Source organism: Pezoporus flaviventris, unplaced genomic scaffold (assembly GCF_033815535.1).
Source record: "Pezoporus flaviventris isolate CSIRO_AGI_PZ_B2104156 unplaced genomic scaffold, CSIRO_AGI_Pfla_v1 ptg000031l, whole genome shotgun sequence".
Taxonomy (NCBI): domain Eukaryota; kingdom Metazoa; phylum Chordata; class Aves; order Psittaciformes; family Psittacidae; genus Pezoporus; species Pezoporus flaviventris.
Window position 1 is genome coordinate 52,604,589 of NW_026892579.1, and position 17,180 is coordinate 52,621,768.

At 50.1% G+C, this 17,180-nt stretch overlaps 1 protein-coding gene across 2 annotated transcripts; it reads left to right on the forward strand.

Annotated features, from left to right (window-relative positions):
* Positions 1-374: 374 nt before the first annotated feature.
* On the forward strand, positions 375-15,660 carry PAQR8 (progestin and adipoQ receptor family member 8). 2 transcript variants are annotated; one of them, XM_061461025.1, is made up of 3 exons: positions 375-462; positions 7,758-7,909; positions 10,185-15,660. In XM_061461025.1, exons 1-3 carry the CDS (start codon positions 381-383, stop codon positions 11,295-11,297), a joined length of 1,347 nt encoding a protein of 448 aa, XP_061317009.1. In that variant the 5' UTR covers positions 375-380; the 3' UTR covers positions 11,298-15,660. The 2 variants fall into 2 exon arrangements, with proteins under 2 accessions (XP_061317009.1, XP_061317010.1); XM_061461026.1 differs by lacking the exon at positions 7,758-7,909 and having other exon boundaries at positions 380-462.
* Positions 15,661-17,180: the final 1,520 nt, after the last annotated feature.

Sequence of the window (17,180 nt, forward strand, 5' to 3'; positions counted from 1 at the left end):
TCCATCCTTGGACATCTTCAAACCCCACTCAGACATCATGGTCCTGTGCAACCATCTCTGGGTGCCCCTGCTTGAGCAGGGGCTTGTCCCAGGCCACCTCCAGAGGTCCCTTCCCACGCCACCCACCCTGCAATGACTTTATATCCCTCTCCTGATGTCTCCCCAGGAGTTGCCCCCTCCAGCTCTGCAGCTCCGCAGGAACACCGGGGGTGACCGGGTGCGGGCGATACCCGTAGTTTGAGCCCCGGTTTGTCCTGGTCGGGCAGCTTGGGCTAGGATGGGCTCGACTGGCGACTTGGCTGGGGCTCGGCTGGGGGCTCGGCTGGGGGCTCGGCTGAGCCCGGCTCGGCTCCTCGGGGCCACCCCGGGGCGGGTCGCGCATGCGCTGGGTTGGCCGGTGGCAGCGGTGCTGCCGGAGGCGGCGGCCGCGGGAGTCGGTGTCGGCGGCGGGAGAGCGCGGCGGTGAGTGTGTGAGTGTGTGAGTGTGTGTATGTGTGTATGTGTGTATGTGTGTGAGTGAGTGAGTGCGGGCACGGCCGCCGCTCCCCTCCCCAGGGCACCTCTCTCCCCGGGGACCCCCCGCCGAGCGCCCGTGCGGGATCCGGCACGGCGCTTCCCATCCGCGGTGAGCTCCGCGCGGGTATCGCCCCGCACCGCGTCCCGCCGCAGCAGGAGCATCCTTCCCCGCAGGGAGCGGGTCCGCAGGGCCAGTGCATGGGGAACACCCCGAGGGCGGGAGGTGGACCACGAGTGGAGCTTGAGGTGCGGGGTGATGCGTGAATTCCCCCACGCACACACCCGCACACAACCGGGTCCATGGGGCTGGGGTCGGCGCCCGGGTAAGAGCATCCGAAGGGGAGGAGTGTGCGGGGACACATTGCCTATTGCCATCAGTTCCCTGCAGGCCGCCGTGATCTGCACCTCCAGGGCTTCCCAAAGCAGAGAGGTGGGCAGTGATTCTCCTCCACTGTTTTTCATGGCCATGGGTGGTTTTCCTTGTGTGACTTTGACCCCTGGGGTGTTGTGGAGGCCGTGGCAAGGAGATGCATAGTTTAGCTGTGAGCTGGGTGAAGAACCAGCTCCTGCTGTTTGCTTTGGAGCTGCTACCTGCCCGTTCCGCTTGACGCGCCCTAGCTTGTGTCCCAGAAGGGTCAGTGAAGGGTCGTTCTCTGTTTATGTTCTCCAGGACGTTTTGGGGATCCATGGTCATGTTCCCTCTTTATCCCCTGTGGATTTTGTCTGGGCTAAAAGCACCATAAGCATCTTACTTGTTTTGGTGAAAAAAGCCTGTCAACAGTTCTTGAACTGTTCTGGTTTTCATTGACAGCAATATCTATCTATATACATTTGGATAAACATTTAACACTTGTTTGTTCAGTGTCAAACTGACTCATGTTCGGCATGAGCAGTGTTGGGTACAGAGCTTCCCAGTAGCTGTGCTGAGCTGGGAAATGCCATGGGTACGATGGTCCTGTGCCCAGTGCTCATTTGGTAAGTGTGGAGCTCCAGCGGGGCATCCCAGGCTGCTTTTTACTGTGCCATAGATTTAGGTTAGATCTGAGGAAGACATTCTTCCCTGTGAGGGTGCTGAGGCGCTGGCACAGGTTGCCCAGAGCAGCTGTGGCTGCCCCATCCCTGGCAGTGTTCAAGGCCAGGTTGAACGGGGCTTGGAGCAACCTGGTCTAGTGGAAGGTGTCCTTGCCCTTGGCAGGGAGCTGGAACTGGGTGAGCTTTAAGGTCCGTTCCAAACCAAAGCATTCTGTGATTCTCTGAGACTTGTGTGTGTTGCAGATGCTGTGGGAGCATCACTTCAGAGCTGGGAAATGCCCCAGTGTGCTTTAGGTGTGGTTAGCTGGGGGATTGCCAGCCACAGGAGGGCTCATAGGAGGTTCTGATGAAGAGGGATGTGGTGCTGCCCTGGTCATTGAAAAAGGGTGAAGTCATGAAAAGGGCATAAAGGAGGATGGAGCACATATGCAATGCTCTGCTGGAGTGAAAACTAGCAGGTCTGAAGTCTCATCTTGCTCTCTGCTGTGGCAGGGAGAGGATTGGCAGCAGTGAATTATACTGGCAGACCGTGCTCCTGCCTTCATGTTGTGGTGCAGGGGAGGTGTGTTACATGCAAACAATTCCTAGAAAGCCTTGGGCTCATCGAGCCAAACCACAAGCAATTATGCATTTCCTGCTGCTCAGCCTGCAAAGGTGTGGTTTAACAGCCCCTGCGCTGCAGGATTCCCTGTTTTCAGGGCATCATCGCTTTTATTTATTTACACTAAAGCCTCTGGCTGAGGTTGCATCCCGCTGGATGCAGGGAGGGATGGCCAGTGCGAGCAACGTGCCGGCAGTATGACAGAGGCTGAGGACATCATCGGTCACATGTGTGCACTTGCAGCTACTTACACGTCTTGTGTCATTCACCAGCTTAATTTTTAGCTGCCAGTGTATGTTGACTGCCCTGCTCCTGCGGTCACTTCAGTGGCCCTTTAATCGCAGTATCCGTTCATGCTGAAGAAATGCCTCCAGAGAAATAAATTCCTAGGAAGCCCCCTTGAGTCTATATGGAAGAAGTTCTTTACTGTGAGGGTGGTGAGGTACTGGAACAGGTTGCCCAAGGAAGTTGTGAATCCTCCATCCTTGGCAGTGTTCCAGGCCAGGTTGGGCAAAACCTTGGGTGACATGGTTTAGTGTGAGGTGTCCCTGCCCATGGAAGGGGGGTTGAAACTTGATCTAAAGGTCCTTTCCAATCCTAACTATTCTATGATTCTATGATTTGGCCTGCAGCTCTATGTATGTGGCCATACCTTATAGCCTCCATCCTTCAGGCACAGGCAGTAATAAACGGAAGCTTGCTCCCAGTTGCTTTTTTTTTACCCCCTTGCACATCCTTGTGATCGAGTAGGGATGTAAGCATGTGGATGCAACATAGCCTGCATCCCTTCTTTTGGAGGGGAATCTGCCCTCTGGTCCCTGCTGGCCCTTGCTCAGGGCTTCATAGCCCCCTGGACAGGCACTATGCTGCCATTGCAAACATAGAAGCTCGCTGGGAGAGTCCATGGGGTTAAATAGGAGGAGAACTGAGGTGGGGACAAAGACTTTAAGCTGTGAGCTCCAGGGGTTTGGCAGGGAGCTGTGGTCTCTCCAAGGCAGCCTGCCCTCTACCCGCAGCGCCAGCAGTGGTGTGCATGATTTATATACATTTTTGTGTAATGACCGAAGCTCTGAAATCCACAACCTTAAGACAATGTTTTTGTACAAGAGGCTTTTGCAGATGACAGCAAAGTTAAGAGCAGCCTCAGACTCTATGCTCTGGGGGATATTCTGGCAACCGTGCGGGCCCCCACAAAGGGCCCAGCCAGTTTGGTTTGATTGCTCTGCCTGCAAGCAGATGAGTCTTGGGATGTCCCATCTGCAGATAGATGTGAGCAGGGAGAGATTTCCTGGCTTGTTGAGGTCTCCCTGTGCTTTCAGGATTCTCATCTCCAGCAGATCCACTCTGAAAGACTTGCACCATCACCTGGTGCTGGTCCTGTGGCTTTGTGAAAAGCTCATGGCAGTGATCTCTTATGTAGGCAAATTGGCTGCAGAAATGCTGTGCTTTCAAGGTGTGCGTGCATCTACTTGGCATGGAAGGGAAGGATAACGTATCCCACAGACCTTGCAGGAAGAAGTTTAGGAGGTGGAAGTGGGATACTGCTACAACAAATCATAGAATCACAGAATGGTTTGGGTTGGAAGGGACCTAAGATCGTCCAGTTCCAGCCCCCTGCCACAGGCAGGGACACCTTCCACTAGAGGAGGTTACTCCAAGCCCCATCCAGCCTGGCCTTGAACACTACCAGGGATGGAGTAGCCGCAGCTTCTCTGGGCAACCTGTGCCAGGGCCTCAGCACCTTTACAGGGAACAATTTCTGCGTAAGGTCTCATCTCAGTCTCCCCTCTTTCATTATAAAGCCATTTCCCCTTGCCCTATCCAGGCTCATTTTTCAGTCAGTGGTGGAGGCAGGGAGAGAGGGAACAAAAAAACAGGCACTTCTCTGGCACAAATCCACCTTTGGCATCTGAAATGAGGCAGTCATCCCACTCTTGTCGGTGGTCCCTGCTTGACTGAATACAGCAGGCAGGGACCGGTGTGGGTGGCTGGACCAAAACTGTGCCCCAGAGTGTGCTAACACTTCAGCAGCCTAATGGAGCAGGTCATTGATTGGGACTGCATCCTGCACTTGTTTAATTACATGTATTCAAAGCCTGTAAATGTGGGTGCTCCAGCCAGGGATCTCACACCTACCTGAAATGGAGCCCCAAAGCATTGGGGGGTGTGTTAGCTGTGGGCAGGAAAAGAAAGTGGTGAGCCACTCTGGGATGTGCAAACAGCAAAGTTTTAGTGAGATCAGGGAGAAAAGCTGCAGAGTATTACCCTGATCTTGAGCAATTTTTGATACAGGAGGGATGGATTTGCCAGAGGAGGTATTTCTCAGCCAGGATCTATGGGTAGAAATAATGAATATTAACATTTTTGCATCTGACTAGTGCTCCAGATGCTTTTCTTTTTTCACACTTTTTGTGTATTGGCTGTGTTATATCAGTAGCATCACCAAGCTTTAACCCTGGTTAAGCATTAAGAAAATGCATCTGTGTTTATGGCAGCAAATCAGCAATGTGCCATGGTGACCCACACTGTTCCCCAGCATGGTTTGGGAGTTAGCACAGTCCAGGAGTTGTTCCCAGCAGACAGTTCGTGTGTAGCCACCCATTTCAAAGGTGTAGCATCATTGGAGTGACCAAGCCAGGCTGGCTGATCTCAGAACCGAGGGCTCAACACTGTGAAAGTGATGCCTGGCTCGAGGTTTCGGCTCTCACAATAAAGCCAGCAGCCTCATCAAGCCTTTGGCTTCCTAGCTTTGGCTTTCCACTGCCCTTCTTTCCTCTCACAAACACCACAGGACTCAGGGGCTCCTCCTCCTTGTTGGGATGCTGTGGACCCCCTCAGCTTTGCTGCAGGCACACAGTGCTTGCCAGCAGCTTTGTTTTGCTCTGTCCCCTCAGAGCACAGCGTTCATTGTGCTGGCTCCGCTGCTCTCATCCCCTGGACCAGTCCCAATGCACAGGCAACACGGAGCCCATGACAAGAGGCACTTGCTGCTCAGCACGGCTGAGCTGGCTGCTGGCCTGGCTTGTTTCTAGGCCAGAAATCGTAGGGGATCTGACACTGCCATGGCTTCAGTGGGGGATCCTGCCATCTCCAGCCAGCTTCAAGGGCTCATCTCCCAGCATCACGAGACATTAGTTTCCTGATTAATACATGCTTGGACAAACCCTGCTTTGCTACATGCTGTGCATGTGTATATGTGTATACAGAAAGGTAGAGTTTGAGCCATTTTCTGTTGTTTGAAATTTTCCATAAGGTTATTTTGACCCTTTTTCTTAACAGATGAGGCTGGTTTAATGCTTGCCCTTCAATGTCTCCAGTAAATCACATCACCTTTTACCTTCCAGAGCATTGTCACCTATGCAGGTCCCTGCTGGACGAGTGTTTGTAATACACCCCTTGGGCTGATGTAGATGTAACTGAGTATGTAAGTGTGTCAAGGGAAATAAAATATTCTGTGCAAGGCACTGTTAACTAGTCCCAGCACTGCCTGGCGCATTACAGTGGTGTGTTAATAGCACAATGTCTAGTTCTTATGAGGCAGATGAGGATTGGTATCCACATTTAATAGACAGGGAGGTCCAATTTACGTAAGTCCCAAGCACCTGATCCCTCTCTGCTTGTGGGGATTTCCACGTTTTCAATGCTGGAGTGTAGTTAAGTCAGTCCTTCATATCCTGCTGCCTGCTTGGGCAAGGCTTGTCCCTGGCACAGACCATCAAACGCCACCTCTTCCACTTTCTGACCCCTGTGATATATAAATCCCAATGACACCCTGCAGAGGGGATCTGAATGCTATGTGCATCTGCTGCAGTTAGGAGGAAGGCTAGCACCTAAACCCATGGCAGGAGAAGGAAGCAAGTAGTATAAAGACTACACAGGAGTTGCTGCTTGAGCTGGTGGTCTCTTTTTTTCTCATCTCTGGTGGAGCCTTTTCAAAACACCAGGCAGAATGGGATGGAGGAGCTGGCACTGTGCTCCCAAGCTGGTCTCTCAAAGTTTGCCCTGAGCCCTCCTCAAGTGGTTTAGTTATAGAAGGGGATGTTTGAACTCAGGGAGAACCAGTCTGCAGGCAGCAGGCTTTGGGATGGGGCTTACCCACTGCATCACTGAGCTGAGTGTAGCCTTGGTGCAGCCTCTCCCAACCCAGGAGATGAGAGCTGAACTGCTGTCTATCATCCTGCAATGCCAAAGCTGGCTCCGTGTAGGAAGGGGTGAGAATAAAATTCCATGTTTCAAAATGACTTGGAATCCCTCCAGGGACTTTTGCTCGACTCCCAGGAATTAATCACCTGCAGCTCTGAAACCCACTCTGTTGCCCACTGCTGCACCATCACTACTGTTATTTTCATCCTGTCCACAAACACTGTTTCTTTTTTTCTGTTTCAAATGCAATGCATTTATTAAAGACTTCCCCACAGCTGAGTTCCATGGTCCTCTCTGCTTTGTTTACCAGGAATTATTGCCTTTCTGGAAGCCTGTGTCAAACTCTCATGCCTGAATACTAGTCTGCAAGCAAATACATCACACTGGTACAGCCTTGGTCCCAGACAGTTAGTGCTGAGGCCAGCCCGGTGGGAAAATCAGGCATCCTCTGTAGGAAATATTCTCATTCAATCCCCTCCATCAGACTGTGACCAAAATGCAAAAGAGCTGGGAAAAAGCTCGGGTTTCCAATTACTCCTTTCAAAAGGGCGAGGAAAAACTGGAATGGGATCGTTCTCCTCCTGTGCCACGGTTCTTATTGTGGCTGCAATGATCCAGCCTGGCCATCATCCATCCCATCCTCCTTGCCTCGCAGCTCCCTCCCTGAACAAACGATACTTGGTTGCTGTTAATTGGGAGCAGCCAAAATAACTGAATCCCCCGGAGATGGGGGGTGAGGACAGAATCTCAACGAGACGCCCTGCTGATGAATGTGGCTTTCAGCCGCTCCTACGCCCCTGTGAAGGGAAAAGAATAGGGGCTCTGTGAAAGTGAAACAGCCAGTGCTGACCTTGGGTTTCTGGGTTGTTTTTTTTTTTTTCCCTTTCTTTCGTTCTCTTTTCTAACGTTAATTGCTCGTAGCTTTGCCCATCACATGATCGCTGGGAATTGCCAACTTGTTCTCACTCGTTATTGTCACCAGTTTGGTTTGAAATAAGCACTCTACCAGGTTTGTGATTCAGTGCTGTTTATCCGAGTGTCAGATGTGTTTCTTGTGACTTTGGACCATGATTTGGAATATCTCTGACCCTCTCTCGGTGTGTTACAAACCGGCATTTGACAGCTACGAAAGGCAGCCTGGGAGAATCAGTCCTGCCTGCTGCTGGCAGGGAGGTGTGCAGCACCTAACCTTTCCCTAGCTCTGCTCACGTGCGAAGCTCCCTGTATACACTGAGTGCTTGAGATGAGGGATCTGGCAAAATCCTAGTGCTAGCACACACCATACATGCTGGAGCCAGCCTGTGCCTGGTACAAGCTGCCTGTCTCTCTTGCATCCTTGTCAGCATGCAGAGCAGGCAGGCCATGGATGGTGGAAGGGGCCAATGTGCCCCTCATATTGGCATGTATCCATATGCCCAGGCTTGATTGCTGTCTGCACGTCTTCTGTTGCCTTTGCTCTTTGCAGGCAGGTTTCAGTGTATTGCTGCCTCTGTGCAGATGGGCACTCCAGTGCTGCTCCTGTGGTGCTCAGTTACCCTGTCTGTGCCATATCTGCACTGTTTTTCATTTTCTGATGTCCTGGAGTCCACACTGGTATTAGTCTGTGTTCTCCAAGCAGTGGGGAGCTTCAGCATGCTCTTTCTCCTTGTGCCTTGCTACTATGATCCTTATCTCCAACAGCAGTGCCTAAATACCTTTCTGGATAGTTTTCCAGCATACTGCTGGGATGAACTGGGACAAAGATTCAGCACTGAGCCCCCTTTAGTGGGTCCAAATCCTTGAACCATGCTTAAAGGGATGCTGGGAGATGGTGAATGGGGTTCCAAGCCGTGTTGTTTGGGTTATATCAGAGCAAGTGCTGGGAGAGGTGTGAAACATGTGATGGCAGGTTAACAGACATGGCAGAATAGCTTAGACACACAAAGCACTTCAGAGTCTGTACTCACACCTCTGCACAGGGCAAAACCTGTGTATAAGGCCTGGATATCGTCAGCTGGAAAATGTATAGGTCTTGATGCAGTGAAGGAGATGCAGTCAGCATGGGAACAGAGCTCTTGTGTGCACATCTGGACTAGGAGATCAAACACTGTTAGTACAGACATCCATAGAATCTCCCTGTCCTTCCCACCCCAACATGCTCAGCCTCCAGCCAGTTTCCGGTCAGATCTTAGGATCATAGAATCACAGAATGGTTTGGGTTGGAAGGGGCCTTAAAGCTCACCCAGTTCCAACCCCTTGCCACGGCCAGGGACACCTTCCACTAGACTAAGTTGCTCAAAGCCCCATCCAACCTGGCCTTGAATACTGCCAGGGATGGGGCAGAACATCAGCCTTCCCCAGCAAGGATGCTGTCTTCAGTCTTACCCATTTGTGAAACTGAAATATCATTTGCAGGGCCCGTTTTGCCTTCTCTGGCTATGGCAGCTCCTTCAGCTGCTGGCAGACAAGGAGAAAAACCTCAAGCAAAACCAGCCCTGAGAGATACTAAGGGAGAAAACCTGGAAAGTGCAGGGAGAGAAAAAAATGGCTGGAAAATGTAACTTGATTATGACAACTCCCGTCTGCTAGAATATGTGGAAGTAATGTGAAAATATGTTGTCTGTCATCAGAGGCTTTGGGTTGCAAGAGGAAGTGGGACTCACAACCTGCTTCAGCGCCTGGTCTGACTTTGCTCTTTGTGCTGTCTTGCCAGCCTAGCTTGGGTCTCCCATCGTGTGCCCATGCTAACTATTCCTCTGTCCCACCTCTAGCAGCAGCTGGTACCTGATGCAACAGCAGAAAAATACACTGTTTCCCACACTCAGGCAAAATAGTTTGCATTTACTCAGTATTGGCCATCTCCATCCATTGCAGCTCTGGTTGCGCGCATGTAAGCTTAGGGGTCAGGTCCACTCGTGCAAACATGTATGTGTTGGCTGCACAGGAGTAACCAGAGCCCTACGGAGTCTGGTGGGGCTCCATCAGCATTGATTTTGGCTTAAGCATGGGGCATCTGTGTGCTAAGTTCTCTATTTTGTGTGGCATAAACACCATGAGGGAAGAGAAATATCTAGGGTGGAAGGGAAACAGAGGGTATTGGGAATTAATTCAGTGCTGCGAGGTAGTCTCCAGACAATAGGATCCTGCTGTGCTCTGAATCTGAACCTTTCTGTCAGAGCTTAGCAACTCCAGAGGTTGCCAAGGAGCAGAGCAGAGGAGTGCCCAGCACTGGGGTTTGGCTGCGCTGAGCATACAGGCACATCTCATCACAGCCTCTCTGTATGGCTCTGTGGATGCTCCCAAAGCTTTGATGCTGTACCCAAACTGCAGCCAGCTCTGATGTGGAGCTTCTCGTTTCTCCATCACTGCTTCTTACACCTGTAGGTTTGGGACTGTGGACTTCTCCCCTTCTTCCTCTGCTGAACTCACTGTAGCAGCTCCACTGTAGCAAGCTGTGTGGCAGAGAAGCCGAGCTTACTTGCAACCTCCATGATTTAGTTGGGACCCTCTTCAGTCAGGTGCAGAAAGCCAGGTTATTCCATAGATGAGTAATTGCACCCCAATTTTGTCCTTGAGTAATCTGTTCTAGGGAAAGGGGTGAAAAGTCCCTTCTGCAAATCATCAGGTGCTTTCTTGACATCTAACTGCTTGCATCTCCTTACTGGCAGCTCCTGGCTACTCCTGCAGATGCTTCAAGCTGAGTGCCCAAGAAAGAGCAGGCTTGTCACATGGCTGTGCCCATTGGCTGAACTGCAGGGACAGGGCTGTGCCATCCTTCTCCATGCTGAATTTAGGTCTGTGGAGTTCAGAAAAGCCCCTTTCCCTTAGAGCATGAGCAGCACTCAGGAGGAGCAGCACATTCTTCTTCCCAACCCATCTCCATTAACATTTCTTCTTTATCCCCTCCCTACAGGGCACAAAGACGACGTTCCCCAGAGCCGGGCTCAGAGCTGCTGCACGCCGCGAGATGACAGCCATCCTGGAGCGGATCAGCACACTGTCCCTCAGCGGGCAGCACCTCAGCCGTCTCCCCAGGCTGCTGGAGGATGGCTTCCCCAAGATGCCTTGCACGGTCAAAGAGTGCGAGGTGCCGCAGCTCTTCCGCGAGCCATACATCCACACTGGGTACCGTCCCACCGGCCAGGACTGGCGGTACTACTTCCTTAGCCTCTTCCAGAAGCACAATGAGGTAGTCAATGTGTGGACTCATCTGCTGGCAGCGCTGGCTGTGCTGCTGAGGTTCAAGACGTTTGTGGAGGCTGAGCAGTTGCCTGTAGATGCGTGGTCCTTGCCTTTGCTCATCTTTGTCCTCTCCTCTGTCACTTACCTGACCTGCAGCCTCTTGGCCCACCTGCTGCAGTCCAAATCAGAGCTGTATCACTACACCTTCTACTTCATGGACTATGTTGGAGTCAGCATCTACCAGTATGGTAGTGCCCTGGCTCATTTCTACTACAGCTCCGATCAAGCCTGGTATGACAAGTTCTGGCTTTTCTTCCTGCCAGCAGCTGCTTTCTGTGGCTGGCTGTCTTGTGCCGGCTGCTGCTATGCGAAGTACCGGTACCGACGGCCTTACCCCATCATGAGGAAGATGTGCCAGGTGATCCCAGCCGGGCTGGCATTCATCTTGGATATCAGTCCTGTTGCTCACCGGGTGTTTGTATGTCACCTGGGGGGCTGTGAGGAAGATGCTGCTTGGTACCACACGTACCAGATACTGTTTTTCCTTATCAGTGCTTATTTCTTCTCCTGCCCGGTCCCTGAGAAGTACTTCCCTGGCTCCTGCGATATCATTGGCCATGCCCACCAGATCTTTCACGCCTTCCTGGCCATCTGCACCCTGTCACAGCTGGAGGCTATTCTTTTGGATTACAAGAACAGGCAGGAGATTTTCCTGAAGAGACATGGGCCTTTCTCTGTTTACCTCTCCTGCATTTCTTTTTTTGGCCTGGTGGCTTGCAGTGCCATCACAGCTTACATCCTGCGATGCAGGATCAAGGCTGTCCTGGCTAGAAAGGAATACTGAGAGTCATGAACATGATGGGCATGACATCACTGGGGGGTGAAAATCAAGGGTCATAACATATTAGGGACATAACTGTCTTATTTGCCTAACACACTGTGACTAACTGGGACACTGGACTTGAGTGGAGGGCTGGAGACTTCATGCTACATGCATTTTCACAGCAGGGACTGCTTTTTGCCATCCAGGGGGACATGGATGTGTTTAAAGCCAGAACACTTAACCAAGGATGCTGAAATAGGCAGAGGTTTCTTGTTCATTCTGGTAAACCTGTGGGCAATATGTTGCTGAATGTCAGGGAGGACAGCCTGAAGGCTGTGAGACTGTAGAAGGGTCTGCCAGGGCTCACAACACAGAAGAGAATGCACCATGAGGACCACAGCTGCATGTGATGACCTCACTGGGTTTTGCCATCTCTGCTATCTGTTGGGGACCTGTTACTATCAAGGGCAGTAGCAAGGTTTCAGAAGAGGTCTGCATTTCTATGGTTCAGTTGCAAGGGTATGTGTGACACTGTGGCTGGTATAATCCTCTTCCTGCTCCAGCTGGGCTAAGCCAGGTTCTCTCTATGGTCCCCTTGTGAGGTATCTCAACACCAAGTTGCTGAGGAAGCTTTGGCAAAGCACGTTTGGAGACTTATGCCTGACCTGGGGTCCTCTAGAATGAACTGGAACTCAAGCACTATGTCTGCCAGTGACTGGTGTAGATGTTAGGTCAGCTCCATCTTTTCTTTCTGTATGACTGCACCATCTTCAGTGGAGCTGCTCATCCAAACCAAGGACTCAGGCAATCCCAAGAATTACTAACAGGAGATGGTGTCTTTCTCAGCAGTTTGAATTTGACTTAACGTGGTGCCAATGCTGATGACTGTTTGGTAGCCTACAAGACAGGTATTCATAAGCTCCTCACTTCTCTTTTAAGTGCTTAGGTGCCTTGGAGAAGCTGGGCCTCAGTCAGGTTGGAGATGGGTTTTAGACTTCCTCAGTAGCAGTGACAGAGGTTGAGCCATCAGTGTTCAGGGGGCTGGCCCCAGCAGAGGAGATGCTTTTGATGCTGGGTACATCATTTTGGCTGCTTGTGTGACAGGTTTGTGCATTCCTGCGTAGACTGTATCTTCTGTCTAGGGAGTCTGACTGACCTCCATGTCCATGCAACATAGAGTAACTTGGGTGTGAGCTGTCCATTACAGGAAAGGATCTGGCCCCTGAACCTCCAACAGCCCTGCTGCGACCATGGCCAAAAGGGTATGAAAGTGAAGTAGTCTTTATTCACCTCTTAATGGTGCTTTCAGGACACCAAGCAGTCCTTGGTGGGCCTTGTGGGAAAGCTGACAATGGAGCACTAAGTGAAGATAGAATAGCAAAAGGCAGGAGCAGGGTATCAACATTAGGGTTCTATGGAACTTTGGGAGGGGGTTGTCCTTGAGATGTGGTGACTCCTGTGTGGAGTAGCAACGATCGTAGTCAGAGACACTTAATGTCCATGGGTCACTCCTGTCCAAGGTGTAGCAAGGGTTAATTTTACCTTGTCCTCCACCAGATGAGTCCCTTCTGTGCTTGTTTGAGGAGAATATTAGATATGGAGCCACACTGTTTCACTGAAGTTGGTAGCATTTGCAGGACAGGATGCTCAGAGCCAATGCAGAGATACAATCTTATGCTGTCTAGACACATACTGTTTGACCCACTGCTTGCTTTCCATAGTAGGCCCTGGCACAGCTCCTCCCACTATGCAAGACCTGCAGCCTCAAATGCCTTGACATCTGGCAAATTCCCAGGATGTATAAATCTTTGCTGCATCTAAGGAATCTATGGGATCTATTCCAGCCACATATTTGTCTCACTGAATCCCAAGGGCAGGCAAATGAATTGTGATTGCTGGTTCTGAGCAGGCAGTGTAGGGTTGGGGATATGATCTGTTGTGACAAGCACTGATTTCTGCACTTGATCTGTTTTTAACTATTGAGATATGTGTGTGTGTGTTTGTGTATGTGTGTGTGATTTATTATCCAGAAAGGCTTTGCCTTTGGATTTTATATTTGCAAAGCCTCCTAGCTGGGTCATAGGCTGAAGGAAACAGTTCTATGCTGCTGAAGGAACAAGGTGGGCCAGACAACAGTGTCTTTGAAAACAGATTTCTTAATAGGTGCTGTGCTGTGTCCTGTGTTTTGTGGACAAATTTGAAACTCATGGCCCTGTTGACAAACTAATTACAAAGGGGGAGGGAAGTAAGTTTTGAGTACAGGAGAAGAAATCATAGGAAAGCCTTGAGGAGGTCATCTAGTCCACCCTTTCCTATTACTCTAGGCCTCGTGGTTTATATCCAGTCCAGCTTAGAAATTAATGACTTCATTTCCTTTGTTGTATTTTGCTAACAGCAGATTTGCCTTACGGGAGTGGCAACTGGGGATGGTCCCAACTTACACCTCAACATAGCCCTTCCCATTCACAGAAGCTCATCTTAACACAAAGTGAGCTGGTGCTGGGAGATGGACCAGCGGAAAACCAATCCTAGTGAAAAAATGCCAATAACGTTGTGCTGGTTTTAACTTTCAGCCAGCAAACTTGGACGACACTGCTGCCTGCAGGGAAGGGCCGGAGCGGAGGCCAGAAGCAGCTGCTCCTTGCACAGTAGCTAGTTGCTCAACTAGCTTAGCCACAGTGATGTACTGCTCTCTCCATAGTCTCCATGGCTTTCGTTGTGGGTCTCTTCCCAATTTGGGGAAAGACTTGTGTGGGAGCAGTGTTTTTTTCTCACAGCCTAATTTGCATTGCTTTTGTGGTAGGCAAAGCAGAATAAGTTACTGAGTGTGAACCTGGCTGGATGGTATCAGTGGGCTCCTGTGCAGGAAGGGCAGTAAACTACAGGGGTTCAGAGCTCCTTTCTGGGCTAAAACTGAAAGGAGTTGTTGCTAATAGCAAACCATGCTCTGCTGCTACCTAGAGTTATACTGGTACTAAAGGAAGGGATCACCCAGGCATTTCCTTCTCTGAGGGTTTGAGAATAGATTATGTGTCCTACCTTTGTCAAAGAAGGCTGAGAACAGTAATGCCATCTAGTTCAGGGTCAGGGAAAGGAGGTGCCCACATGGCTCTTCTGAGGTGTTCTGGTCATATGCTTTCTCCTCCCTGGTCCAGCAGAAGTGAAACTTCTTCTGGAGCAACTGTGTGACAGTGGTGGTGTTCTTACATATTCTCATGTTACCCCTCAGGTGAAGCCACTCACGTCCCGATACGGCCCTGCACTCAGACCTGGAGCTGACCTCCTGGTTACTATGATGGGTTGATTTAGCAGGGAAATGCAATACAGATGATTGCTGCTGTGAGGATGCACCCTTGTGTCACAAGGGGCTCACCAACACTGGAGCTTCCTTCATCCCTATCTCCATCCTCCTCTTCCTCTGACCAGCTTATTTCTTTCTCACATCCCTGGACTTCATCTTTGTGCCTTATGCATCTGGCTGCCTGTCTGAGCAGATTCCACATGCCATGGAGTCTACTGCACCTCAGCTGGGCCAGGACTGAAAAGTGGCTGCTGATGCACTCCTGAAAATCCTGCCACTGATCTAGGGGTGACCAAGGCTGGGTCTGGAGAGAGTAGAAGTGCTGCTGTGATAAATGCTCTGCTTGTCAAGGAGCCTCTCAGGGCCTTCTCCTGGAGCTTACTGCTTGGAGCATGCCTCCTTCCATCCTGGCATTCCTCTAAGGAGGCATGGCTGAGAGGGATGAACCAGTGGCAGAGTTTGGTCATGAGCTGACCACCAGAAGTTGAGCACATTGAAATCCTGAAGGTCCGAATCCTCTCCCCCAGGAATTTCTGTACTGAGACAGTATTTTTGCAGATCCTGCAACCTGGATCTGTGGAGGACAACCCCTGACAATTCATCCCAATGTGCCTTATGCTATTCCTTTTTGAGATCCATCCTGAAGGAACCTGAGGATCTCTGAAGCCTCGTTGCTGTCTGCTGGTCCATGGTTGCTCTTAGCAGCCAATATCCACTGACAGGATTTGCTTGATGCCCTCCAGAGCAGAAGGGGAGGATGGAGAGATGTGCCTTAACCTTGTATTTATGCCTAACAGTTTGTGTAAGAAGGCAAGGACAGGTTCCTCATGTGCCTTGTAATTTACATCTTTTACTGACAATATTTTTAAACACTGTTACTAAAGAGAAATACAAAAGAGTTTGTATTTTTTCCCTGGGAAACAGGGAAGGGTATGAGTGTTACGTATTAACCATCCCCTTCCTAACTTCCATCTGCTAACTTTGTATTGTGTAAAATGCTGACAACATTTTAAGCTTTGTACTGTACTTATTGTTATTTAAAAATCTTAGTGAAAAAAAAAAGAACCATCTATAAAAGCAAAAGGATTGGTGTGATGTGAAATTCCCAAATGCACAACTACAACAGTCATTAGGAAGAAAAGTAGATGGTAATTATAGAGTGGATATATTAGAGTGGATAATAATTAATAACGAACAATAGGATGTGGTTTTTTCTGTGCATCTCAAAGCACTTTCCAGGTTTCACAGTAACTATGTGATCTTATTCGCTTTTCACAAGACACGTACAGAATGGCTGCCCTGACACTGATTTGAGGGATTTAAGTTCATCAGCTACATAAGTACCTGGGTGTCCAGCTTTCTTTATTGTCACTTGGAGGTGAGTAGCCAGTGATTTGGTGGCCTGGCAGCTTTAGTGGCCAAGCTGTGAATTCAATGCTTGTTCAAGCAAAACATTTCAGCACATGCTTAAAATTAAGCCAGAGACAACCACTGATGGACAAAAGGGTATCAGTCAGTCAGCCTATCAGTCAGTGAAATAAGGCTAGTGCTTCTGTTTTTCTTGCTGGTAGCTGTGCTTAATCACAGCATGGTTGAGTTTGGAAGGGATCTCTGGAGGTCATCTGGTCCATCCTCCCTTACTCAAGCAGGGACATCCAGAGCCAGCTGCCCAGGACCACATCCAGTTGGCTGCTGAATATATCCAAGGATGGAGACTTCATCACCTCTTTGAGCACCTTGTGCCAGTGCTTGGTCACCCTCACAGTAAAAGTGTTTCCTGATGTTCAGAGCAACCTGCTGTGTTTCAGTGTATGCCCATAGCTTCTGGCCCTGGCACTGGGCACCACTGTAAAGAGCCTGGACCCTTTCTCTTTGCATCGTTCCTTCAGGTATTTACATACATTGATAAGATCCCACCTGAGCCTTCATAGAATCATAGAATGGTTTGGGTTGGAAGGGTCTTTAAAGATCATCCACCAGAGAGAAGCAGATGGGGAGAGAAGCAGATGGGGAGAATCACCTCTGACAACCTGTTGGTCACACTGCTGGTCATGCAGCCCAGGACTCGGTTGGTTTCTGGGCTCAGGCACACACTGCTGGCTCAAGTTGAGCTTTTCATCGACCAAAAGCCCAAGTCCTTCTCCTCAGGGCTGCTCTAAATCCATTCTCCACCCAGCCTGTATTTGTGCTTGGGACTGACCCAAGTGCAGGACCTTGCACGTGGCCTTGTTGAAAGTGGGGTTCACAAGGACCCACCTCTCAAGCCCTGTTTTGTTGACTTTGTGATCCCTTTCCATCACATCATGCCGGGTCCTCTGCTCATCAGCCTTGTCCATCACTCCGCAACAGGGCTGCTGGTAACTGTCTCTCACTTGTCACTAGTTTAAACCCTCTTTACCAGGAGGATCATGTGTGACCAGGTACATACCATTCCCTCCAGGATACACCCTCGGTGTGAATTTCAGTGGTCTAAAAACCCCCACTTTTTTTACTTCTATTACCACCACACTAATAATTCTCATTATTATTCCTTAATAAAACATCCAGAGCAAGGCTTCTATACTGCTGTGTTTTTACCCACCAGAGGGCGAGATACCTTCATC

Bases quoted from the DNA above. Each gene is read 5' to 3' on its own strand.
- PAQR8 (XM_061461025.1), top strand. From the start codon at position 381: ATGCGCTGGGTTGGCCGGTGGCAGCGGTGCTGCCGGAGGCGGCGGCCG. The intron at 463-7,757 runs GTGAGTGTGTGA...TGCTCTTTGCAG, and splicing joins GGCGGCGGGAGAGCGCGGCG to GCAGGTTTCAGTGTATTGCT. The intron at 7,910-10,184 runs GTGGGGAGCTTC...CCCTCCCTACAG, and splicing joins TAGTCTGTGTTCTCCAAGCA to GGCACAAAGACGACGTTCCC.